Raw genomic sequence first — 27,898 nt, forward strand, 5'->3', positions numbered from 1 at the left:
CAGCAGGTCCGACTCAGCCTTTCATCCTTCAGAGATCCATAAATTGAATACCTTTCAAATGTGGCAATAGTAACACTAGTTTTTACAGCGCTTGGAAGCAGAAGAAATCCAGCATGATGCGCTATATAAAAAAAAGGATTTTTTTCATTATAAAGAGCATAGTGTCTAATGCAGAAACTCCTCACAAAAGGTCACTGCGTAGGTCGGAGCAGTGCTCTGATCATGTAACTTGCTTGGGAGTGGATTAGTCCTTTTAGATTGCATCCTAGTTGGAAATGGGGCTCAAAGGAACAACACAATGTGAGCAAAACAATCAATCAGTGTTACAATCTATTTGTGTTTAGGGGTAGCAGGGTTCGAAATAGCTGGGAGCTATGCAGCTCCTGCAGCTACCCATGGAGAGCCTGGTTAGCTTAAAACCAACAGTTACCAGGACCTACTTTTGGCCCCGCTGGCCAACTGGTGCCTTACAAGCATGCATATGTGACATTAACGTTGAGTGTATGAGAATGTAAATACAAAATAATGAGGACACATCTGGGACACATGTATTTATTGTTCGCTTGTAAGGCGCTTATTTAAATGTGACGGGTCATTCAAAATGGGAACAAAATGTAAAGCGTTGATATCATGTGGAAGTCAGATGTGCTCCTGCCTATCGCGTGATGCCTGACACAAAGGAGCTGGGTTTAGCTCCTGTTCTTAATTTTCGAACCCTGGGTAGTAAGAAGGATATGATGAGCAGGAGTTAATCGTAGCTATTGGGTATTGCACATGACTTAGTAAGCAGGAGCTACCTCTGGGGGGGGGGGCTGTCAGGAGCTGGAACATAGTGTGCCACAAATCTTCCTTCTGCATGAGATGCACACTAGAACCCTTTGTCCATTTTATATACAGCCCATATATATATATATATATATATATATATATATATATGTGTCCCGTTGCTCCTTTGTACGTGGGAGTCTAAAGTAGCTCCTGGTAGCTGTTGATGTCAAGCTTACCAGGCTCCTCTAAGCTGCAATTAAGAGCTAAATCGTTCCCAACTCCTGGCAAGTGCGTCGCCTGACGGAAAATGTATAAAGTCAAAACCTAGCTGGGTAGCATCAGAGTGCTGTCCATAGGGGACACACCCAGGGGCTTAGACATATGTACATTGTAGACATAATACGGAGCGGCTGCTAACGTTTTATAGAGAGGGGAGTGGTATGGCCATCACAGCGGTTGAGGGTGAGACTGGAGGGCGCTGGGCTTCCTTCAAAGGAGTTATGTCATTGTTTAAGGCAATATTTCAATGAAGTAATGTAGGTAATGTTTTTGAGGTTGAGGGGCCAGTGAGTTCCCATAGTAGGGACCAAGGATGGTGAAGGAGCAAGAGGATGTACAGGATGGGTGGGAAATTGAGAGATTGGGGATTATATCCAAAGCCATCAACCTCAGAATCCCATCCTACCATCACAACAAACTGAAACCCACTACTCTCACATAAACCCCAGACAAGCAAGGACAAATACAGTACACATTCTATGACAAGACTGGAGGCGAGCATTATGCTTCATCTTCATTTATTTCTACTCTTCAGCAGTTCAACAAAACACATAAAAACCATGAAAAAGTGTAAACGTCACTTTTCTCTTTTTCTTTTTTTTTTTTTTTTTTTTTTTTCCAAGAACTACAACATCCCTGAGTCTCGGTAGTCCATGCCCTTTCCACCAGTCACAACCCACTTCCTGTGCTCGGGTTCCTCCTCTTCTTTTACTGCTCTTCAAGCAGATAAGTACAATTTCTTCCCTCTCCGCATGTCAGTGAATGTATTGACCGGGTTTGAATGGGAGACTAATATTAAAGATAGTTAAGACACGGTATGTGTGGTAAAGAGAGGAGGCGCCGATATAGCGCATAAAAAAAAAAAAGAAAAAATGTTTATATACTGAGTAACTGTAATAGTTTTCATAATGTATGCGCGTAATTTATAGAACAGGCGACGTGTTAACGTAGAAGCTTGGGGCGCTTATGACGGCACGAGGATTACGCGGGAGAATTCCCGAAGGGTTTATCAGGCAGGAGTCTGTTCGTCAGGCGGACGGCCCCGTGTCGTAATTTCGGCACGCTGGGGGTTTAGTCAGCCTCGCGAACCACACAGCACAGGCCTCGCCGGCATCCGAGAGCAGGCGCATAGACGGAGCCAGCTCCCGCGAAGCACGTAGCGCGGCCAGAATGCTCCCCAGGCAGCCCCCACCCGCGGGTGGGCGGAGCTACCGCAGAGAGCACGACGATCTTGAGCGTTAGCCCCCACCCGCGGGTGGGAGGAGTTAGACGCGTAGGACACGAGTTTCAAAACGTCGCATTGAGGCGCCGTTATCTGCAGAGCACACCGGCATCAGTACGCTCGTGCGAGCAGGTCGTCATTAGTGATCGCAATTAAGAGACCTTTTCATAATCAGCGGTCATAACGAACGCAAGCGCCGTGTTTCCTAAGGAGCAAGTAGAGAGACAGCAGGCCACGTGATAAGGAGCGGCAGAGGTCAGGAGGCTGCTGGGCTCTTACACTGCTAATTAGCAGAGGATTGGCGCGACAGAGAAGAGGGCTTCACAGGAGCCACAAAGCGATTACGTCTAGGTGCAGCCACTGAAAGAAAAAAAAAAGGGAGTGCAAAGAGTAAAACGACTTTACTGACTCCGAATCATCAAGAGGGACAGTGGGCGTGCTAAGACACCTGGCTCAGGTATTTTAGGCACAAGCACAAGAATGTCAGAATTTGAGTGGAGCGAGGAGGAGCAGTCTCAGGACCTCGCGGCCAGCTTTAAGAAAGTGCTAGGAAGCTCCCTTATTGATGCAGTGGCAGAGGGCGTCAGACCCCTACAGGAGAGGCTGGAGACGCTGGAGACTATGCTTTCACAGCCTAGTAGCAGCACCGAAGACTGGAAGCGCACGCCCGCGGATCCCGTGAAAGAGGGACACAAGGGGAGTATACTAGCCCTCAAGAGGAAATCCTCTGACGACCCCCGGGGCTTTTTGGAAGGGGCAGAAGATAAGGCCCCAGAGGTGCCTGACGCGTTCGCGAAGCTGAAAGAAGCGTATCTGCAACGGCAGGCAGTGCCACACCTCATGACCCCCACTCCAGGGGATGAAAATATAGGAGATGACCCTGACTCGTAAGATGAGAAGGATGACTACCAGGCCTCGCAAGAAGACGAGGAGGTAGAGGATGAAGACTGGGCGAAACCCAGTGGGGGTAAGAGAGCTCGAAAGGAGAAGCACCTTCTGGAGCCGCAGGAGGACATGTTTGACCCAGATAGTATACGGAATCCGAGGTCCTCCGAGTGGCAACCGTCCCCCCGAGTAGCACAATACATGGCAGCAAGATTACGCAAGCCTCTAGACAAGGAGGTGAGACAACGACTGCGAGCAGAGTGCCCGCTTCCGGTTCTTCCGGGAAAAGTAGCGGAAGCTCCCGAGCTCGATCCGAAGATGCTGACATTCGTGTCGAAAACAAGTAAAGACCCACGCAAGGGTATTGACAGGTCCTGGAAAAGCTGCCAGGAAAAAGTACTCGACTTAGCAGGCCCTCTCGCAAAAATCATGGACCTAGCGGAGAGAGCAAGGGATTCGGGGGAAGAGGTTGACCCCGAGGCTCTCGCAGGATGGGCGCAGAGAGCAGTCTGCCTTCTTGGGAATGCGAATTGTGCCATTGCTTCGGAGAGAAGGAAGGGTCTCTTACTCAAAATTGATTCTAAGCTCAGCAATCTTTCATCGTATGAGGCGGGAGAAGGGGCCCAGGGCCTCCTGTTCGGGGAGACTTTCGGGAAGGAGATGGGCCGATTCGTAGGGACATACGCTTCTCTCGAGAAGGCCCAAGCATCGATTCGCAAAATATTCCCGAGTAGAGTTTTTGGAGGGACCGGCCGCTCCAGAGGCCGTGCAGCCGGTCGTACTCAAGGAAGAAGGCCTCAGAACCCCAGAGCTCAATACTGGGAGAACAGGGGCCAGGATACATTCTTGCCGTCCAGAGGGAGATTCCCGAGAGGCCGCAGGTCCAGAGGGTCAGGACGAGGTCAAGGGTTTACGCCAGGTGAGAGCGGTTCGGTATCCTCCTGTAGGAGGGAGGACGCGCATGTTTTTAGAGAATTGGCGCAAGCTTTCAAGCAATTCCTGGATATTGCAGATCGTCAGTGGTCTGAGACTAGATTTCATAGAGACTCCAGTGCAGCGGAGCAGGCCACAGAGTCAGAGGCTAGCGCAAGCGGAACAAGCACTCCTAGACAGCGAGATAGCGCAGTTAGTTCGCAAGCAGGCAATAGAGAGATGCGCGACCACACCCAAGTTCGTGAGCAATATGTTCCTGGTGCACAGGAAAGAGAAGGTACGCCCGGTTATGAACCTCAAAGAGCTGAACTGTTGGATCATATATCGCCACTTCAAGATGGAGGGCATACATCAGCTCAGAGACTCAGTAAGAGAAGCAGACTGGCTGACGCGCCTAGATCTAAAGGACGGGTATCTCACGGTACCCGTACTCAAGGAGTACAGGCCATATCTAGCTTTCCGCTGGCACGGACAGTTCTGGCAATTCAGGACAATGCCATTCGGACTCGCCTCGGCTCCCTGGGCTTTTACGAAGCTGATGAAACCAGTAGCGGCAGCGATCAGAGAGAAGGGCGTCAGGCTGATCATTTATCTGGACGACCTTTTACTCCTAGCAGAAGACCGAGAAGTGCTGGTATACCAAACGAGATGAGTACAAGACCTTCTAGTCTCCCTAGGATTTCTAGTGAATACAGAGAAATCGGACACCATACCGGCTCAGAGGTTAGACTTCCTGGGGTTTGTACTAGACACAAAGAAAGCAACCCTGGAGCTGCCAGCTCGGAAAATGAAAGACATAAAGAGGGAGATCAGATTATGCCTAGAGAAACAACTGATATCTCTCAGGACATTGGCAAGGATAGTGGGGCTATTAGCAGCATCTATTCAGGCCATATTCCCAGGGCCCCTGCACTACCGGGCGCTACAGAGGTTGAAGATAAAACAGCTACAGCAGGGTCTGAAGTATCACCAACAAGTACCTCTAGATCAAGACTCCATTACAGAACTAGAATGGTGGTTGAAGAATATGGACGCCTGGAATGGGCGAGCCATATTCGGAGACAAGCCAGATCTGATAATAGAATCAGACGCCAGCCGGAAGGGCTGGGGGGCCAGATGTGGGACCCTACAGACTGGGGGCAAATGGAGCGAAGAGGAGCTCCGTCTACACATAAACTGCCTGGAGCTACTGGCAGGATCGTTCGCGATCAAGGCCTTCACAAGAGGAAGAGTGAAATCTTGTGTGCTGCTGAAGATGGACAACATTTCTGCAGTAAGGTACATAAACCACCTAGGCGGTACAAGGTCCAAGTTGCTAGCAGAGCTAGCGAAGGACTTCTGGCATTTCTGTCTACAGTCAGAGACGTCAGTGACAGCAGAGTACCTGCCAGGCTCACTGAATGTAGTAGCAGACTGGAACTCTCGTTACCTGATAGACTCCAGCGATTGGAGACTGGACCCAGCAGTGTTTCAGAGGCTGGACAGGAGATGGGGACCGCTACGTATGGATCTTTTCGCCTCTCGGCTCAACGCACAGACGAGCCTCTATTACAGCTGGAGGCTGGATCCGGAAGCGCAAGGAACAGATGCGTTCCTGCAGGAGTGGACAGGAGGTCCACATTACGCTTTCCCCCCCTTTGCGATGTTGAACAGAGTTCTAGCGAAGTGTCGGAGGGAGAGAGCGGAACTGGTGTTGGTTGCACCATTGTGGAAGTCACAAGTGTGGTTTCCAACGCTGATGGAGCTAGTAGCGGACGTACCTAGAGTACTCCCTGAAGGAGAGCGATTGATCACGGACCCAGCTGGGTTGTGTCATCCTCTGAGAGCGAGAGGGACACTCCCGCTAGTCACGTGCAGGATATCAGGAGACGCTGGGCCCTGCCAGGAATTTCGGCGCAGGCAGCTCAGCTTATCGCAGAATCCTGGGCTCCTTCCACTAGGAGGAGCTATGACGCAGCTTGGGCAAAATGGACAAGCTGGTGCAAGAACAGAGGTGTTCATCCTGTTTCAGCACCTGTAGTGGAAATTCTAAATTTCTTAGCGATTTTACTGCAGAACGGAAGAGCTTTCCGTACGATAGGAGTATACAGATCAGCCATATCGGCGGGACATATGCCAATAGAAGGAGTGCCAGCAGGAGAGCACCCCGCAGTAGTCAGACTCGTTAGAGGGGCGAAATTCAGAGTGCCACCTGTGCCCAGATATAACACAACATGGGACGTGGTGACAGTATTACGATTATTATCAGATTGGCCAACAGATAAATACCTTACCCTTAAACAACTATCTGGTAAACTAGCTATGCTATTATGTCTAATCTCATGCAAACGAGTGTCAGACGTTAAAGCTCTAGAGGTTAACAGGCAAGCTTTCGGACCGGAAGGAGTCACATTCTCCATAGCCAGGAGAACTAAAACATGCACCTCCACAGTGCATTATCCGTATTTTCCGAAAAATTCGAAATGGTGCGTAGCACGATGTATTAAAGAATACGAGAGTAGAACAGCAGAGAATAGAGCAGCAAATATTACCCAGTTGTTAATAGCGCGCAGGAAACCCTATCACGCAGTAGCATCAGCTACCATAGCCAGATGGGTAAAGGAGATCATGCATGCAGCTGGTGTGAATGTGGACACGTATGGAGCTCATTCAGTGAGAGGTGCAATGGCATCGTCAGCCGCGAGAGCGGGAGTGCCCGTGAGTGAAATAATGCTAGCAGCAGACTGGTCAAGCGATCGTACATTTAAAGAATTTTACTTTAAACCAACAGAGAGTCTGGCTAGTACAGTGTTGGGGAAGCTTTGAACAAGCATAACGCTCGCCTCCATTCTTGTCATAGAATGTAGATTACCCCTGCTATCTGCGCAGGGAGTATTAATTCTATTAAAGACTAAGGAGGCGAGCATTAAATTCCCTCCTGAGTAATGTACTATACAAAATGTCGATGCATTATATGAGTGAGAACACTACAGGCGCACCACCCTAAGATTTTCTATTTATGTTTTCATAGGGGAAGATCAGAAGAATAGCTGAAGGCAGTGCCGTAGCTGAGAGTATTGGGAGACCGGGAGTGCACCGGCAGTGGAGTTTAAGAGTTCAGAAGAGCCTCCGCACCGTTGGCGAGGATTAGTTAATGGACTTGAGCGACTATCAGAGCGAGTAAAAGCAGAGGAGGAGCCCGAGCACAGGAAGTGGGTTGTGACTGGTGGAAAGGGCATGGACCACCGAGACTCAGGGATGTTGTAGTTCTTGAAAAAAAAAAAAAAGAAAAAGAGAAAAGTGACGTTTACACTTTTTCATGGTTTTTATGTGTTTTGTTGAACTGCTGAAGAGTAGAAATAAATGAAGATGAAGCATAATGCTCGCCTCCTTAGTCTTTAATAGAATTAATACTCCCTGCGCAGATAGCAGGGGTAATCTACATTCCACTCTACAAACTATGCACACAAACACGCATTCACCAGGGGGCGCCCAAGGCCTGGAACAGCCTACCACTTCACGTCTGCACAACACCCCCCATCACCGCCATCCAAAAAACCCTCAAAACATACCTCTTTCCCCACACCTAATTCAGCCTCAGTGCCTCCCCTGACATTGCCCGTTTTTTTTTTATCTCCACCTCTTTAATTTGACATACTTTGCTGATAGTGGGAGCAGCTTTTGGACCTCGCATGCCATCCAATAGGATTTTATTTGCTATTCATGTCTCAGCTCCACACACACACGCGCACGCACACCCCCATTCATATGTTGAGGCATTGAGCGACATGTTTACAGATGCTCAATCAGGAGTCTTTCGACTGGTTATGCACCTGTATGAATTAGAAGTAAAACATGTTCAGTGCGCTTTCCACTTGGAGGGGCGTAGGGGGGGGGGCATTTCCACTTTGTGATTTCTGTGCAACCGGTTTTTGGATGATAACAGAATGGAGTCATTGGCGCGAGGGGGCGTGGAATGAAGTGCTGGAAGGTTTCCTTTTCTCATTTACATTTCGGACTGGATGTCTGCCTAGTACATGTGCGCTTGGCAATAGGAAGGGCCTTGGAACGTCTGTCTTTGGCTCATTATGGGTTTAGCCTCTGTGGGTGCTACTTGGAACCTGCGATCCTGGGTTCTCCGTCTGGGGTCTTTTGTAGGGGCTCCTGGAGGCAGCACGCTTGGTGCGACCGTTCTTACAGAGAAAATGTCCGGGTGGGTGGCCCATCCTTGCGGTATGCGGGCAGTGTGGCCTCTGCGCTAGGTCGTCAAGGGAACTGCATGCCCAAATGTTTGCTTAGGTGTTTTCTCTAGAAGCTGGCCCTCGGGCACGCTGCAAGCAAGGTCACATCTGACCCGCACTCCTAAAACTCCTTGCTATGTCCCCCCCCCCCTTCCCTGGACTCTCCTGCGCTCCAGGGCCTGCCTGCTTCTGCTGCATCTCCCCGGTGCCCTCTCTATTTCCTCAGGCCTCCGGTAAGAGGAGCCAAAGTGACCGGCAAGGCCCCTTCCTTCCTGCCTCCCCCTCTGGCCTTCTCGCTGCCTGATGCTCCCCTCCCCGCTCCGCTCCACGCCTGCCTGCCTGCCCCCCTTCTCTTCCTGCAGCGCTGGGTTTTTCTCTTCAGTTTGACTCACGGCTCGGGAAGCCGCAGCAAGCGGTGATGTTAGGATCTCGGCAGCGGGGACCGAGAGCGGGCAGTGACTGTGCTCCCGGCCTGGCACAACCCAAGCAGTGGCTCCATCCATGGGAGCCCAAGCCAGCGCTGCGGCCCACTGCACGGCGGGCAACGCTTCACGACCACTGACGTCAACGCAAGATTGACAGGCGCCCTCTAGACCCAGGGAACGGTGGCCTTCGACGACCAGTATGGCCCGGGGAAGCCCCTGACCAGAGAGGAGGGTCTGGGAAAGGTGGCAACCCACGAGGGAGTAAGACCCAGCTAGGGTGACTTCTCCCCTGCCAAGAGTGGTAGCCTACGAAGGGAATGAGACGGCACAATATTGTGTTCTGCTGCCAGCTTGTTTAGTGCTCCATAATACTGGCAGGCAGCCTCAAACTGCTGAGGTGGAGCAAGAGAGAGGGAGGTGTCCAAGGACAAGGTGACCAGCGAGGTCCAGAGAAAAGGTGACTGTCCCTTGCTGGCCACCATCGGAACCCCGCATCTTCAGCATGACATGCCATCTGCAAGGTAAGTCCCCACTTTGTGGTTATTTTGAATGATGGAATGAGGCTGCTCCTTGGTGCCTGTATCATGGGAAAGTGTGGATGGCCCGGGCACGCCTATGTAGCAATGAGGTGGTTTAATTAGTCCTTTGCTCTCACGGTAGCTTGTGCTGCTGTTCTCGTGATGCCGCACAGTTCCTTCAGATGGGCCTTTGGCTGGGGTGGTGGTCCTGTGTGGCCTTTTACCAGTTCTGATTGCAGTGAGACTCTCGCGCAACAGGAGTTATGAAACGGGATGTCTTTTTGCTCCCTGTCTTCTCGCTTTCCTCCCTACCCCAATGGATCCTCTCCAGGGGACACTCCCAAGAACCCCCGTCCATTTCCCCATCTACCAGCTCACATGATCAGGGGAAACCTGGAACCCAACTGCCCCTCACCCTCTGCCCCACTCCCCCGTCTCGCTGCCCAACTTCACTCCCCAGTCTCCACGCCCCCTCTCTGACTGAACACTCCCCACCCCATAATTAGTCACCAACTCCTCCTTCAGTGGCCCGGCCTGTCCCCTTTCGCGCTCCATGACTTTTCATACTGGATTACATGTGAAACGTCCTCTACGCAATACATGGCGCGTACGGTGGTGGTGGTAACTGTTTCTCCCGTTTTAACTGTTCTAAATGGTGAGGTGGAGTCTTGCCTGTTGAAGCAGCTGCTGGGCCTGCTCAAACAGTGCCACGGACATCCCTCGTTGGGGCCTTGATATGTGCCAGTGGCTATTGGGCATCTTGCATCACTGGCATATGAGGGATTGGCTTTCGGGTTTTACGGTAGCATAGTCTCCTTTTCCAGTGTTACCACATGTGGGAAGGTCCTTTGACACCGGCGGTAGCTTGTGGCCCTGTTGCAGTTTGGGCGGCAGCTGCTGCTGCTGTTGGTCGGGTGGTGCCATACTGGAGGCAAGTTCCTCTGCTCTGGCTGTAGCATTGGAACCTGGTACGTTGCTCCCATGCAGTGCTTCAGCTCTGCGAGTAACTATTGCCCCTGTCTTGGCAATGCTGTCTGGTGTGGTGGGTTGGTCTTTTGCTTCTGGCTGCAGTTATTGATCCACCCTGCCCCCTTGCAGGTCGTGCTCCTTGTCTGTGGCTATGGTGGTAAGGGCTAGGCCTGCTCAACCTGTGTCGCGCAGTGGGCGGGTTCTTCAGATCTGGCAGAAGATGCTTCTCCCGCCCCAGTCATGCTTTGAGGTGCTCCCCATTGGACTCTCTTCTTTGGTTGTAGATCCTGCGCCTGTTGTCTCGCTGCCATATGGTGATGTGGGGCTTAGCCTCCCCCCGGAAGCGGACATACCTTGTGTCAGCAGTGCTGCATGGTTCACAAAGGTCCAGCTTGGTTGACAAAGTCCAGAGAATCTTTCCGGGTGCTCCCGGGGTGCTCGCTTAAACAGCACCCTATTATATATTGGATTTTTTGGGCAGAACCCTGTGATGTTTATGCAGTACCCTGATATCAGTGGATGAACCATGGCACATTGAGCAAGTGGTCTAGATCTCGATGAGGTAGCAATTATGATTCCTTTATTTTTAGGCGCAAGACATCTGATGCATAATCCCAATGCTGCGTAGGAGCAGTGATGGGTGTGCCTCTCCTAGCACACCCGTGTTACATTGACTCTCAATGTCCTGCAGAACTTCTCATGTGGTACAAACTGTTATTTGCCACGCATCCAACCTCGATAGTGGTCACACGCTTTTCAAAATGGACGCCAAATGCATTTCGTGCTGCAGAAAATGACTCCTGGGCACTGTGTCAAACCATGTGCTATTGAATCACTTCAGGAGCCTCACATTAGAGCTGTATCTAAAACATGTAGACTCAAAATGCATGTAAAATGTGAAAACAATGAACCTCATGGTCCTAGAATTCTAAACCTTTCTGAGCAGAAACCCTGATTTGAAAACGTTTCCTAGGTCACTATATTGTCTGGTAATGGGAGGGGGTGGCCTTAACCGCTTGGTGAAGTAGTAGCACCAGTTGCTGAGTGTGTGTTGTTGAGTGGAACAGGCTACAGCAGTGTGAATCATTAAGACTTTAGTTGGCAACTGATTGGATCCTTCAGTCAGCTGCAAGGCAGAAAATGGCAACCCCACAATTCAATGTGTACTCGTGGGGTTCGGATTACAGTAGGCTGGAGTAGTAGCAAAAAATGCGATGGTTGAAATAAACTGGCGATTGAGAGGGGGCGGCGCCTGGTGTCCAAGCGACCTTCAGAAAGTCACGCAAATTAAAGTGGCAAGATTCAATTTAATATAATTTACCAGGGACCAAAGGTTTATCTCGGGCGCCCCTAAAGTGGCGTTCCTCGCTTCCCATAGGCCAGATAATGGTCTTGCTGTGGCATGATGTGTCTTTGAATGGGGGTGAAGTCTCCCGCTTCTGGAATCTCCCAGATGTTGGAATCCTGATCCTCGTCTGGTCTGTCTGTATTCCAGGAGCTCTGCGTCCTCAGGCAGAGCGCCCCCTCTAACCAAATGATCAGTGTGGGAACTATGTCACTCTTCTATTTAAAAAATGTAATCTGATTACAGCTGCTTGCAGAACATCCTTTGATGTGAGCAGTGCAGTGCCTCGCCAATCTAGGCTTTAAGTGGGCCGGGGCTCAGCTTGGAAGGGGTTGAAAGTCGCTCTTACGAGCACGGCCGAGACTCATTGCCCCATTTCAGTTCATCTCAGACTGTGCAACACACCATTTTCACAGTTCTCTTGTCTCACTTTCTATGTGTTTATCGCTCTTTGTCTCATTCTCTCATTCTGTCCATTTCTATGCGTCTCCTTCCCCACACTCCCACTCTAGTAATGTTGTTGCGCTCCCTTTAATGTCCTGTGCAAGTCGTAATTTTGTCTGAGCCTGGCCTTCAGCGCATGCAAAATCTCAGTAGAACGGTTTACTATTAAGTTATCAACTTTACATTTCATTCGGTTAGCCTAATGCAGCCATCTCCCAAAGATGCTCATCAATGAAAGACTGATTTGGTCCTGTTTTGACTCCAGTTTTGTGATGTATAAATGGTGGCAGGCTTTGAGAGCTCCCAGTGTTTACAGGCAATGCACAGTGAAATTAATCATTTGCCATGGACCCCACACTTTGTTTAGGCAGTGAATCTGGGATTCTTTCTGGGAAACCTCCAGTTTGTTGCTATGCATTGTGTTAAGAAAATGTTAATGGCCATATAAAATGGAACTTTCTTTTTTGTGTGTCCAACTATCAAGCTTCATGGATGTACATTTATCTTTAACGGGGGACTTTTATTATGGCTCGCTTTCATTGTCTATGGATAAGGAATTTTGTAGGAAATGGTGAGATGTGTGTTTTTTTTTTGTACAAAATGTTTATCACAATTCCAATTACTTAAACATTTGCATAACAGAAAAGTCACTGCGTTGATGAATTAATTGCCCAAACTCAATCTATGCTCCATATGAGAAACTCTCAGGGGACCCCTTGAGTAACAGGTGCAGCATAATTAGCGAAATGGTGTTGCTTTGCTGCTTTGCTGGAGGCTCTGGTGCTCGATGCTTTTTGGTTGCAAGGTGGGCGCTGCAGGAGACATTATGGACGCTGTAGGCTGGGGGAGAGAGGAGAAGGAGGCAAGCACAGGTTTTAACAGCAAAGGCTGCAGGAGCTGTTTAATTGCAACCCGCTTTAATAAAAGGCGTCGGTTTTATCTCGTGCTTGAGTGGGTACTGCCTTTTTGACCTTAAAGAGTGCGGATACTAATTTTCTCAAAAAATCAGAAGTACGGGTGCTGCGGCCCACTTAAAGCACTGGCGGCGACTGTGATGGTTCCTAGTGGTCGAGCCTAAACCCTTTCCCAGTATGGGAGCAGCTCTGCCCGATGGGGAACTTCAACCCCACAGTACCTGTGGGGTTGGCGCATGCCCCCGCTGCCAGTCACCTTTCAGCAGTTGCCCCCCCACCCGGAGGCCTGCCACCCGCGGACAGGCTTAGGATCTGAAGGTGTACAGGCCTCGGAGCCGGTTACCTATGGGAGTCTGCGTGTAACGCCGACGCCAGTGACCTGCATCTGACCTCTGCAGTGTTTGTTTTGCTAGTGCCAAACGCCACCGGTCACTGCTGCAAACAGCCCTGGCAAAACCAACATTTTGTATTTTTTTTTTTTTATTTTTTTTTTTAAGGCCGACGTTTTCCGCCTATTCATATATTTTTTTGAACATTCCATTTAGCATTTTCTACAAGCCTTCTCAATAACATTTGGCAACCGTTCTTTGCCTTATCCTTATACCAAACAAATAGCAGATTACTAAGAGTCTGTACCTCTCCTATGCAATAGAGGAAAAGCGAGGCACGGTAAGTTCTTTGCTTCAAGGGGAAGTGCTGGGCTGCTGCATTGCCTAGAAATGAGGGCAGGTCACTTTTGTGTACCAGAAACTGCTTGATGGAGGCATTGCCTTTCCATCTGATGCGTCTGCGGGCAGACCTGGGTGTTCTAAATCCCCACAAGGTAACAGAATTTAGATAAGGAGAAGCGAAATGGCTGCAAGTAATTCATGACCTTCCGGACTGCTGTTTTGCAGACACATTTCTGTTTTAAGTCACCTTGACGTGTCAACAGCGTAGATGACGAGCCTGCTTTGCTACTGGTCACACAGTACTGGCGTCTGTATTTCCCCGACGTGTCAGTTGACTTTGTACTGGTCTGCTCTGTAGAGCACACATGCATCCTGTAATGAATTGACTTTCCTGGGCAATGTTTTTGGTTTTGGCTTATTGATTGGTACAGAAAGTATATCTGGAATTGTCCTATTTTGACAGTTCTGGAAGGATATATGTATATGGTGTCCAATCCTGACTGGTGTTCGGAGTTTGCCCTGCTGCCATACCCAGGGTGCTTTGTCAGCAGGAAGTGGGGAGAGGACATACAACGTGTGGGAGCCCTGGGAGAATCCAAGATGGTGGAACCCTTCAGTGGACTGGTGCTTCTCTCTTGGCTACTCTAATTCTGTTCTCTCACCTGCCTGCACTAATTTAAGGCTCTGTGAATTACCACCTGGGGGAGAGCTTTCCATGTACCCAACAGGGCTTGCCTTTGAAGCAGTGGTTGCTAGTTTACCCCCTGGTTTCCTGCTTTATGGCGAAGGTGATGGGCTTCCCCAGTGAGATCAAAATAATGGTTTCCTATGCTGAGCCCAAATGGCTGTTTTGGGTGGAACCCAGTGCCCAGCTTCTGATAAACATAAGGCCTTGGCAGTGGGAAGTAGTGACAACCAAACTGAAAATAATGACACCAATTGGATTGGGCAGTATAATTGTAGATTTCCAGAGACTACCATGTCAAAAGCAGACATGGCTGATTTTTAGAGTTTCATCAGCCACAATGCTCTGAGAGCGGACAATGATATTATTTAGGATCAGGATGGTTGAAGGCTGACCCCTGACTTGTGTGACCTTGGGTACCATCCCGTTGTTGGTGAGAATTCAGACATCACTTTGCAACCGCCATGTTTCCGAACCACAAGGCAGCTGCTGAGAGGTGTCAGTAGACCAGCCTAGCAGAGTTACGTGCTTGCACTATTCTTTTCAGCATGGTGCATTATGAAAGTGGGGCCTGACTAGCCGACTTCACTTTCAGAGACTGATTTACCTACATCATTCTATTTTATAAATAAAGCACCGGCTATTCCGCCCTCACAGATGGCATTTTGTCACACAGCGTCCAACCTTTCTCTGTGAGGTACCGAGATGAAGAAAACAGGACTGCGTCGCAATCCGTGATGCAATATCACGTGGCTGGTCAATACTTTCATACTCATCCGGGGGAAGGTGCAAGCTGATTCTTCAAAGAAAATGCACCGCACGCCGCCACGTCATCCGCTTTTTTCAATGCATTACCTCTCCCACCCCTTTCGCTCAATTTTCCGACTTTGCTTCAATGAAGTGGAAGTCGTTACTTTATTTATTAATTAAAATGATTCATGATCTTGTTCTCTGTAAAGTTCAGTTATTTCAAGTTTCTCTTATTACGACGTAGAAAGGAAATGATATGGGGAAGCAATCAGGGACACGTTTGAAGGTGCCCACAGTGTTCCTGAGCCCTAATCATCTTGATGGAAAACCGAGTTGTGGCATGCACAAGCATTCGGCTCGATTCCTGCTGGCAGCAACACGATGCGCTGTGCGTAGTCTACAGCTCTTTCTTGCCTTTAACGTAAGGAATATATTAAGTATTCACAGCTGATGAGTTCGCTCCTGGGTCTCGGGCATCACCCAGTAGCCAGCCACTAGTGTGGGGGAGCCAAGAGCGAGTACACAGCACACCGCAAATCTAACTTTCACATGAGTTGCAGACTGAGTTTTTGCTCATTTTTTATGCGCCGTTATATTTAAACTTGTCCTAATGAATCTTGAATTACATTCTAAACCACTCAAAGCTAATGTGTCATATGCATGTGTGTAAGGCACCAGCTGTTGGTTTTAAGCTAACCAGGCTCTACTAGGGTAGAAGTAAGGGCTAAACAGCTCACAGGATTGGCATTTCTCCTTGGCCTCTTACCCTCGATTTTCCCCATTTTGTTGTCCGCAGTGTTCCCTGAGATGCTATTTTTATATGCTGGTACATTACAAGAGGCCAATAAAATGTACACAAAAAAGACAAAATGAAAAAATCTATTTGAAAAATGCACCACAAATATGGGCGAGCGGCATGAAGCAGAAGGTCCAGCTAAACTGCTGGTTTCCTTGCCCGCCTTGCAGTCACAACCTCCATCTGCACAGCAGTTCGGACTATAACATGAACATAACCCTGGCGATCCCAACCTAGCCAAACCCCTCCACTTTACACATTATAGACATGGAGACCATCAAACAGGCTCGGAGAGACATGGTGTACTGATATAGACTAGACCACGGTGACGCATGCATGGGGCCTTGATTTAAGCCACCTGCTACATCGGCTATTGCATTTTCATTTTTTTGTGCTTTTTTATCTGCCTTTATTACATTTCAGCCAAAGCGCTGTACGTAATTGATGAGATTGTGCAATTTAAGAAATGATGAACAACACAATTGCAAATCTAGAACAGAGAAAAGAGCAAGACACAGAATCAACCATGAAGCCAGAAACGATAAGATGATCCGGTTAACTGTTAGGGTGCAGGCTTAGCACACAAATTCAGCTAGGCAAATTGGAATTAAAATAAGTAAAATACAAGGGGAGAAACTAAGCATGAAAGAAGGTGGGAAGAAGATGGACATGGCATCATAATAGCAATATCAGGAACCAGTTGAGGGGTCAGTAAAGGAAGTCCAAGCAGCCGTAAAGCTTTGACAAGGAAAGCAGAATTTTCCACAGGGAGGGCCAACACCCAACATCAGTGCCTGCGGCACTATCACCGCCAATCCAGACCCACTGCCAGTCCCCAGAGTCTGAAAAAGTCTAAGGGCGGCTGCAAGAACACCAGTCCGAACCCAGATGCCATGAAGTGCTGCTATACCCACGCTGCCATTAAGTCCAAGTGGCAAGGCAGCACAGACCACGCCTTCCAAACCCAGGAGAGAAGGGGAAGGCCCACCAGCCAGCATCGGACATCGCCAGCCCGCCAACAGCAGTGAGGGAGAAGATGGTCCCTAAAGCAGCAAGCCACCAGCGGCACGTCTGTGCACGGCTTACAGTGCCACGGCCCGCCAGGGAACGTGGCACAACATCCACGGCTGCCAGGTGCAGGCAAGGCCCACACTACCATGCCAACTGCCCCGCCATGGCCAAGGCTGGAAGTGCCATTCCCTGCAGCCGACTGCTCTAGCCTCAGCAAGAAGGGGCTGCATCAACACAGATGCCCACCACCCGCCGGCAGCAGCAGCCGCCTCCACGTACACCGCCTCATCTCGCCCCGCCTTCAGCCCACCAGTTCGCCAGCGACGCTGCCCCTATTCACTTGATGTTCTTTCAAGAGCTGCAGGAGAGCGGGCCAGTCTTTCAGTTGTCAATGATTGTCTCGAATGTGGCCAACTCTTCCCATGGAGGGCGTGTGCTGCAGATTGGATACCAAGAACGTAAAGGGCCATTACAATAATTAAAAAAATCAGTTCAATACAGAAAATGCATTTGTCAACCAAGACTAATTGAATTTGCAAAGCATGTGTAGCAATTTTTGTAAACTACTTTATGCTTGGAATGCATAAGCATTTATTTGCCTAAAAAATATTCCCACTGGAAATATCAGTGTTTTGCTCCCTAAAAGAGCATTTTCGCCCAATTTCCAATAAAATAGGGTTGGAAGTTGGGCGAAAATGCTTTTTTAGGGAGCAAAATAATGATTACATTTCCAATAGGAATATCTTTTTCGGCAAAGAAAAATAAAATTGAATTTAAAAACATGTTTGTAATACATACTTCTTTGCACCTAGTAAAGATCATAAGGTGCATTTTTACCTTAAAGTTCCTCTTCAGGTAAGACAAGAATAATAGAACAGCTACTTCTTCGCAGGCAGCACTGATCCAAACGTATCCCTAGAGCTGTGTGGGTGGAAGAAAGTTGGGGGGAGGGGTCGGGTGGGGGCTATGTGTAAGTTGTTTCTTATTTCGCGCTGCCGCTGCCGGTAGTATACCGCTTACGTTATGGTTGGGAGTATTTGCCCGTTTTTAGGGAGTGCAAGTGTCTGGTACACCCCTATTCGGAGGGCTGTCACAAACCAAATATGCTCCTGCATCTCCCGGGCAACTCTACTCGGTTATTTGGACGCGGGATGACGTTTTCTAATGGCCCCTTGCATTATGGTACAGTGGGTAACGCCCAAGTAGAGATGTATTTCTTCTGGGAAAACTATATGCACTGTCAGGGCCGTGTCATTAATTGCAAATTACGGCAATTCCTTCATGCTTACGGATTCTCATCCAGTTTCACTTACTCAAAAGGCGTGATCTCCTCTGCGGAGCATGCGGGGAACCTCCCCGCTGTAATGGCCTCCCTCGGATCATCCCGCCAGCCCCCACAAGCAGCATTCCAACCAACCACAAGTGTTTCCTCTGCGATTCGATCACATCTCCCCGCCAGCCCGTTCCATCGCGGCCGGTGGAACATGGAGGCCTTTGCTTAATGCCATTTTTCTCCATGAAATTCGACATTTCCTTTGAAGTGTTTGCGCTCCATTATCTGCGATTAATTCAGATTGACAGTTCTCCCGCAGCCACAGGACGATCTCAATGAAACATATTTCTGTAGTTTTGACCCCGCACTGCACACACGTGTACTTTTCAGACTTCACCGTTAAGCCACCCACTAGCACTGTTTCTTATTAAGGCGTTGCTGCCTGTGCCGCAGGGGGGGGCTTAAAGTAGCCGAGGTACCCGTGAACTTTCAGAAATGTCAGCTGCACCCTCGAAAGAGGGGCTAAATGGCGTGTGGATTGGATCGCTCTTGGTACATTCTATTAGCACAGTCCGTGCTCCACAGCCGGTCCCCCCCCCTACCCCCCCCCCTCCCTCCTTCCCGGCCGCCGCTTGCACTCTCTAATCCTCCTCCTAAATCGCAAATGTTCCTCAGGGATTGTTTGAGCGCCAAATGCCTTCTCCTTTGCGTCACGCACTCTGAGGGCATCAACATAATGGCGATCCTTTCATATTCCAACGTGACGTTTCTTCGTTTTTACGCAAACACGTCCTGAGTCGTCATGTAAAATGTGTTCCCTCACTAGTGGCAAAATACCTGAATTCTCTGCTGCCCCTAATGCCCCTGGGCTCCTACACTCTGCATCACGCACAGCTTGTTTGCTTTCTCAGCAATGATCGCCAGGGCCCTACCCTGGTCTAGACAGACAACCCCCTTTTGAATACTCACCAGAAACCTTAACTATTACATAATCAGGTACTTAACCATCCCCTTGCTTAGTGCCCACTCTAGCCAACCAGGGCACACACTTGTGTTTGATTTCTTTTACCAGCTCCACAGTGGAGAGAGGTGTCCGATAATTAGGCAGACATCTCTCAATCCTTCACAGCAACCTTCCAGTCTGATCCGCTCGCTACTTTTGTTTGCATGCAAGTACTATGCCTAGCCTGTCATTTAAGGATGGTAACATATATTTTACATTTTATCTCAGTGGCGTTTGTTCTTCCATCTCCTCGAATATCATTATCGGTCTGAATGATTTTGGGAGAGGCCTCTCCTAGAAAAACTAAAATCACAACTCCACTTCCAAGTAACATTCTGTCACTACCACCCGCAGTCCTACACTGTGTTCAAACCGTGCCTTTAATCAGGAACATTTAAGATGCCTTCTGGTGCGACCTCAATCTAGGTGGCCACCTTAGGCGGAGCTTAAATAGAATGGAATTGTCCTGCAGGGCACAGCTCCTCACTCTTCTGTGAGGAATTCTGGTTTCGTTCGGAACAGTTTTGCAGACCTAGTACATTTGTTTTCCAATATGTGTTTGTTTTCCAGAAGTCAGTGTTTGCATTCACACTGTAAGGTCAGTGGCACTAAAACTCCATATCTGCTGCCCCTTTGACAAAATGCCGTGAGCCTCTTTTCTAGGAACATGAGCACCCAGGAGAGTCTACAATCACATTTTAGCTTCCTGTGCCGTTTCAGATGAGAAATTTGCATTGGTATAGCTCTCTGTCCTGCCCACTAGGACAGTCCAACATCGAAATGCCAGGACATTCTCCTCTCAACTAGAGTACCCCAGACGAATCTATGTGATTACTGCGCTGACGGAAATGTTGACGCCAATTACGGTGGGGCGCAGTGATCAGATAGATCACTTTGCCGCCCGCATCTCCCGGCCTGTATTCCCTTACCCGCTCCCCCCACTTACCTTTACGGCGGACACCCGCTCTGCTTGGGCGCAGTAATGGGGGTCGGCAAAAGGAAATGTACCAAAGTCACCGTAACTGCTTAGTCGCAGTTACGTGGTCGACATTTTGGTACAGTGCCCCCAGACAAGTGATTCTGCCTTGTTGGGCATCATCGTTGAGATACAGTTAAGAGTAAGCATCCATGTCTAACACACCACGCATTTAAACGTTTTCCAAAAGTGAGAGCCATCTACGGAGAGAACGTGGCCAAATGACCTTTTCTGTGTGATGGACCATGTTGATAATTGTCTTCATGGCCTAGCAGGGCCAGAGTACTCCGATATGTACTGTTTATTTAAAGGAGACCTGACTATATGCCTCGCAACACAAGCATGTCTGCTTCTCATGCTCTCACAGAATGATAATTCTACCAACATTCTACATTCCATCAGCACAGAGGAGTGGGGGAGCAGCCAATTATATTGCTCGGAATGCCTGTCTTCTGAGGAAGCAGTTTCCTGTTCTACTGCTCCACGCGGACCGTCTCTGCCTCCCCGGCAGTACACCTCACTGCATGGCCCCACCGCCAGGGGCGTGCTAGGGGGGCGCAAAGGGGGCTATAGCCCCTGATCTTTTGGTTGTAGCCCCGGATAGAATCTCAGGAGCTACAGCCAAAAGACTAGCTAGCCCCCAGTCCCAACAGTTCCGACATCAGCCTAGCCCCGGGTCTTTTCCAGACCTAGCAACTCCCCTGCCCACCGCTGAGACATGCCATCTGCTCTGGGACTCTATCAGCATTTTGCCATTTACACTGTGTCCATCTTGAATGTAGTTTTTCTTTTTGACAGAAGAAATGACCCACAATCAGTTTCTTTTTTCAACGATAAAAGCCAGTAGTACCATGGGCAGTATGCCGGTTTGACTTTAGCAATACTCCACGCTACTGTTCTCAGGCCTGTTCACTCGGGCTGCAGGCCTTTACCACAAGGTTCAGCCCACCACAGTGTAGAGTATCGCTAATCCTTGACCACGAAGTTTACACTGAACGCTCCATTATCTCATCGGCCTTTACACTACTCCTTCTCCACCCACAGAGAAAAACAGAAGCACAGAACCAAAGGAATAGTTTGTCCCTGAACAATGTCCATGCGACTGATAGGCCCTACTGTATTGCCTCTCCTTTTGAGCTCCTCTTCCTGTTGCCCTTTTTTACGCACCATTAGATTGCATCATTGTTTCTGAAGATGTTTGCCTGGAATGTTGATCACCTGGTTGTGTTTTTTCGATCATTGGTATTAATTGCATTGTTAAGCTCTTCTGCACACTTATTGGTTCAGAAAATCTAGACAACCCCCTTTTGCATACTCATCAGAAACCTTAATTATTTCATAGTCGGGCACTTAACCATCCCCTTGCTTAGTGCCCACTCTAGCCAACCAGGGCACACACTTGTGTTTGATTTCTTTTACCAGCTCCACAGTGGAGAGAGGTGTCCGATAATTAGGCAGACATCTCTCAATCCTTCACAGCAATCTTCCAGTCTGATCCGCTCGCTACTTTTGTTTGTATGCAAGTACTATGCCTAGCCTGTCATTTAAGGGCGGTGGCATATATTTTACATTTAATCTCAGTGCCGTTTGTTCTTCCATCTCCTCGAATGTCATTATCCACCAGATAGGGTCTGCTTACCATCTTTTCAGCTTCTGCCCTCTCTATTTGTGGCTTTGAACTTTTGGTTGAAACATGTACCCTGGGTAGCAGGCATAATACCTCTTGGTCTTTTTTGTAGCTTTAGTTAATGATTTGCTTGATTAAATGTGATGTGTTTTTTTTTTAATTGTGGATTCGTTTCTATATATAATATTGTTTCTGGTTAGAATGCTTGTTGGAATTGTGTTTTCCTAAAACCGAAAAAAACCCTCTTTTGTATGCTCATCAGGAGCCTTAATTATTTGTGTTCCATTTTCCTGCACCAGTTGTGTTGATCGTTCTTCATACTGCAACAAATCCAAACCAAAGTACCCCAGGGCGCATGGGCTTGTCTGAGAGTTGGTCTAGTGTGACCCCCACACAGATCCAGACCTTAGTCTAGGGAACGAAAAGGAGCAGGGGAAAGATGGGGGGTGGGGGGGATTGGAAAGGGAGGATACGTGCCACAGACAAAAGGAGGTAGAAATGAAGGGCAAGAATACATGACCGTTACCTTATACAAAATCCACCAACCCGATGTACCGCTCATCCTCGGTATGGATCGCACAACCCACAGCACTGCCAACATTTTCAAAGACTTTCTATACCTCGTATCACTTACATAGTCAGCAATTGCACCTTGTATTTAGGGGAGAATAGTACCTTTATTTTAGAAAGAGGGGCATATTTTAAGTGCCCCAATTGAACTTAAATTCCCACTTTCAACTAAAATACAGAAAATTGGGCGTTTTATGCGAAGCAGACATACAATATACCATTTCTCTAAAGTGGTGAATGAATGTTTGTCATTTCTCTCCTTAATTGTTCCCTCTAGTGCAAAGTTAATATACCAAAATGTATGTATGTTTTTATCGATTCCCGCCTCGCTGTAGTAAACTTTCTTCATGGCATCTGAAGGAGCTACCAGTTTTACAGAAGGCCATTTTGCTTAATTTCAATGTTTTGTTGTGCTTATGAACAGAGTACGAGGAATTCTATACGTTGACATTGACCTGCTGATGTACGCGCTAGACCAGCGATTCCTTGGTGAAAGTGAGATAGCGCTATTGCACGATAAGTGTTTAATAACATTGCGTGAGAGAGGAAATTTCCTGGTATGATAGGCGAGCCTCCTAGCTATTGCAGTCCGGCAAAGGGAGGAGTTGGCAAGAGCAATAGCAGATACTCCCAGAACAACTTGTTAAAGAACCAGGATAGCTCTTTTCTGGTCTCCTAGAGAATTGTGTACCCTACTTAAGAAACATTTACACAGTATGTGAGCAAACAGGGAATTGGTTACCATGTTCAGAAGCTTGGTGTAAAAGTCCCTGGGCACCTAGGAATACACTGCGTAGGAGGGTTAGAGTTGCACTGATGCAAATTCAAAAGAGGAACGAGAAATATTCTTCCCATTACTGTGAAAAAGGAGCGTACCCGCTAAATTAAAATTGGTCCGCTCAAGTAGGTTTTTCATAAGAGTTAACATGCAATGTAGGTCTATGGCGGCTAAGGACCACGGACCGTTTCCATTAGCCATAGCACACAAAACATCTTTAATATTTCAGTGTTTTTTCTCATATTTCTGCTAGTACTTTTCATGCCCCATGTAAAATAAGGCAAGCATTTTGTTTTTTAATTGTGATCATGTACAAACTCTCCATCCTAGCCTTTTAAAATGTATGCTAATACATCGCTTCTGGAACCATCTATATTTCTGCCATAATTTGTGGTTCACACACGGTTTATATTGAACACACTTCTCCAATTTTTCTGATTAAAATATCCATGTGTGATCAGGGGCGTTAGGACACTTTTTCTGAAGTCCAATTAAGGGCTTAGTAAAACCATTCAACTGAGGCACTACAAGACTCCACTCTTAGTAGAAGGCTGTACCACCTGAGTTCAGGGTAGCGTAGACTGAGCAGCCAGGCTTATCTGCGGAGGGAGAAAGGGATGTAGAATCAGTACAATGAAATTGTAATACAAATGGTACAAAGAAACACTGACGCACTATTTATTGTAAAAAAAAATGTTTTGTTTAAATAGAAGTAGGAACAATTTATGAAAAAACAGATCGACTACCCCTCTCTTTAAGTCCTGTATGGGTCACAGGTGAAGATCAAGGTTAACCTATACACTATATTAGTAAGGTTATCGCCTTTTTGGGAAAAATTGCAAAAAAATGCAACTAAGTACAAAAAATTCTATCTTTTTAATAGTCATAAAAATACCTAAAAAACATTACAAACTTAACAAGACGTAACAAACTTAATACATTTTCAATCAAACCATTTAGTCATCATTCATCTATTCTAACAGGGGAATACTACAACTTAAACAGCATTATGCATAACAGTAAATCAAGATATGCATTAGTGACAGGGGAAAAAAACCATTAGATTTTCCCTTTAGCAGTCGACATATGTTTCGGCCCCTTGTAGTGTACCACCTCTGTCAACAGTGATCACTAAGATGAATATTGGGCCATCTTCAGGACAAATGGTTACTTTGTGGTAGATTATTCTTGTTCCCCATTGGGCACACTAGCACATCTAAAAGGATAAATATACATGTATTAATGTATGAAAAAGAAATAGAAAAGAAAGTGAAATAGAAAAGGAAGAGTTGCAATTCCCAACTGGATTGGATCAAGGCGATGGCTAGGTTACACTGTTCTAGACACACACACTAAACCCACCTATGGTCCATAGACTGAAGTTAGGACTATTGAGCTTGGTCAGACTCTCGGATGTGGCCAGATGTTGCCATCTCTGGTCTTGGTTCCTATAATTAATTAGAAACGACAATTTCTTAGTGTTATGTTCCTGCTACTACAGGCTATTTGTTGAGTAAACTAAATTGACTTACAGATTAGCAACTTCTGTGGCTTTAATTTCGAGGTTGAACTTTGTATTTCTGGATTTCACTCGGTACCATTCATTGGCAGGACATGAACAGTTATTCTGGTGGTTATAGTGCTGCCTAAATCAAAGGAGAAAAGAAACTCGCTGTTGAATAGATATATTACAGCGTGTAAGGATAGTTGTCATTCTTTTTTAGCTTTATTGTTAGTGTGGTTATTTAAACGTGGACTGTAGGCCACGGGTTGTTATCAATTTCTAAAAGCCTGTGATTTAATATAATCGGCTTTTAATTTTCTCAAGCGGCAGTCAAAGCGCCTTTTGCATGATGGCTTGTGAAAATCTGTAGCCAAAAAGATGCATGACGTGGCTGTGGTTGATTGTTCTATTTTCTGAAGTTATTTTAAATGTACTGCTGTCATGAATTACAAAAGTGGGCAATGTGCAAGCATTTTAGCACCGTGTTCACCGCCTTGCAACCTGCAGCTTGACTTTTACATGTTTATTTAAAACGCACGTGTTTCTATGACCTACTGTAATCATTGCCGTTAATGTCAGATTTTACGAGCAAGCTTATCAGTCATTGTGATCACTGTGCCATGCTGACAGTGCGGTTGAGGCTTGTATAATTTAAACCCCTAAGTTGATTGAAGCTGTTCTAACGCTTACCTTGATCTATGTTGTTTGTGTTCGAGTGAAAGCTGGAAGTCTGCGAAACCGGCAAGAGCTCGTTCTGCAGAGTAATGGTGTGTTTTTGAATCGAGTCACGTGATATGACAAACAAAGGCCATATTTTGTATTATTGCATATCAAGTGCTAGACAATGAAGGCTGGGCTGTGTTCTGCATAATAAAAGGAGTCGGTAATCTCGAACACAGTAGCACTAAAAAGACCACCAATACAAAGAAGCACTCCTTCTCCCGACACACTATTGTAAGACCGACAACACAATCTATAGGTCTCACTTTTTGAAATTAAAGGAAAGAGGGCCATGCAAGTGCAAAAATATTGTAAAATTAACCCAATTCAACCACGGTACAACCGGGTAATATAATAGGTATTTTTTAATATATGATGCCTGCAGCTGTTATAAATCACTTGGGTATATATTATATTTCCAGGTGCAACATTACAAAAGATGTCACTCATACGGCCGTTTTTCTATTTGCAATAATACAAAATATGGCCTTTGACTACAAGTTCCAGCAGCCCTATAGTCACGTCCTAATGGCTACAAATGTTAGGCAAGCACGGGTCTCATATCACGTGACTCGATTCAAAAACACACCATTACTCTGCAGAACGAGCTCTTGCCGGTTTCGCAGACTTCCAGCTTTCACTCGAACACAAACAACATAGATCAAGGTAAGCGTTAGAACAGCTTCAATCAACTTAGGGGTTTAAATTATACAAGCCTCAACCGCACTGTCAGCATGGCACAGTGATCACAATGACTGATAAGCTTGCTCGTAAAATCTGACATTAACGGCAATGATTACAGCAGGTCATAGAAACACGTGCGTTTTAAATAAACATGTAAAAGTCAAGCTGCAGGTTGCAAGGCGGTGAACACGGTGCTAAAATGCTTGCACATTGCCCACTTTTGTAATTCATGACAGCAGTACATTTAAAATAACTTCAGAAAATAGAACAATCAACCACAGCCACGTCATGCATCTTTTTGGCTACAGATTTTCACAAGCCATCATGCAAAAGGCGCTTTGACTGCCGCTTGAGAAAATTAAAAGCCGATTATATTAAATCACAGGCTTTTAGAAATTGATAATAACCCGTGGCCTACAGTCCACGTTTAAATAACCACACTAACAATAAAGCTAAAAAAGAATGACAACTATCCTTACACGCTGTAATATATCTATTCAACATCGAGTTTCTTTTCTCCTTTGATTTAGGCAGCACTATAACCACCAGAATAACTGTTCATGTCCTGCCAATGAATGGTACCGAGTGAAATCCAGAAATACAAAGTTCAACCTCGAAATTAAAGCCACAGAAGTTGCTAATCTGTAAGTCAATTTAGTTTACTCAACAAATAGCCTGTAGTAGCAGGAACATAACACTAAGAAATTGTCGTTTCTAATTAATTATAGGAACCAAGACCAGAGATGGCAACATCTGGCCACATCCGAGAGTCTGACCAAGCTCAATAGTCCTAACTTCAGTCTATGGACCATAGGTGGGTTTAGTGTGTGTGTCTAGAACAGTGTAACCTAGCCATCGCCTTGATCCAATCCAGTTGGGAATTGCAACTCTTCCTTTTCTATTTCACTTTCTTTTCTATTTCTTTTTCATACATTAATACATGTATATTTATCCTTTTAGATGTGCTAGTGTGCCCAATGGGGAACAAGAATAATCTACCACAAAGTAACCATTTGTCCTGAAGATGGCCCAATATTCATCTTAGTGATCACTGTTGACAGAGGTGGTACACTACAAGGGGCCGAAACATATGTCGACTGCTAAAGGGAAAATCTAATGGTTTTTTTCCCCTGTCACTAATGCATATCTTGATTTACTGTTATGCATAATGCTGTTTAAGTTGTAGTATTCCCCTGTTAGAATAGATGAATGATGACTAAATGGTTTGATTGAAAATGTATTAAGTTTGTTACGTCTTGTTAAGTTTGTAATGTTTTTTAGGTATTTTTATGACTATTAAAAAGATAGAATTTTTTGTACTTGCATTTTTTTGCAATTTTTCCCAAAAAGGCGATAACCTTACTAATATAGTGTATAGGTTAACCTTGATCTTCACCTGTGACCCATACAGGACTTAAAGAGAGGGGTAGTCGATCTGTTTTTTCATAAATTTTTCCGTCATAGAGAATCCCTTCTTACAGTTTTGACCCCCCGTAAACAAAAAATAGGGATTACCCATTTTTACATACCTAAATAGAAGTAGGTCCAGATAAATCTTGGGGGAAATAAGTACTATCACATTATATAACCACCATTATAAAAACACAACACTATGCTTCAAGGTGCACAGACCAAAGCATATAACCTTATTTGCAAGACCTAACAGTATGATATATGATAGGTTATTTTTAACACGCTTAATACCCAGAGGTTTCTAAGCGCAGACCCGGGGATCGAACCTGTGTTGCTGCGTGTCGCCTTGCTTCCAAGGTGAGCACGTTGCCACTGAGCTATCTTCCTGAGACGATGGGGAGTTCTAGCGAAGTCAATCCTTTTCGTACACGTTCAGTATAGGTGACACTTATTCTTGGAGTAAAAACCAATGGTTACTTTCCGATTACATTCAGTAATTCAAGGGTAGTAGAACC

The 27,898-nt window shown here is 46.7% G+C and overlaps 1 protein-coding gene across 4 annotated transcripts in view; it reads left to right on the forward strand.

The window, feature by feature from the left end:
• Window positions 1-27,898, forward strand: part of RIPOR1 (RHO family interacting cell polarization regulator 1) — a 713,696-nt gene that overhangs the window by 275,431 nt on the left and 410,367 nt on the right. The window contains exon 1 of one of the 4 annotated variants that reach the window (XM_069604488.1): window positions 8,671-9,253. The exons of the other annotated variants lie outside the window; for them this stretch is intronic. Coding sequence (XP_069460589.1) covers window positions 9,235-9,253 — 19 coding nt within the window. The 5' untranslated portion in view covers window positions 8,671-9,234. Of the gene's footprint in view, window positions 1-8,670; window positions 9,254-27,898 lie in introns of those variants that run through there. 4 annotated transcript variants of the gene reach the window in all.

This window comes from Ambystoma mexicanum, chromosome 1p (genome assembly GCF_040938575.1).
Source record: "Ambystoma mexicanum isolate Mex_15411 chromosome 1p, UKY_AmexF1_1, whole genome shotgun sequence".
In the NCBI taxonomy this organism is placed as follows: Eukaryota; Metazoa; Chordata; class Amphibia; order Caudata; family Ambystomatidae; genus Ambystoma; species Ambystoma mexicanum.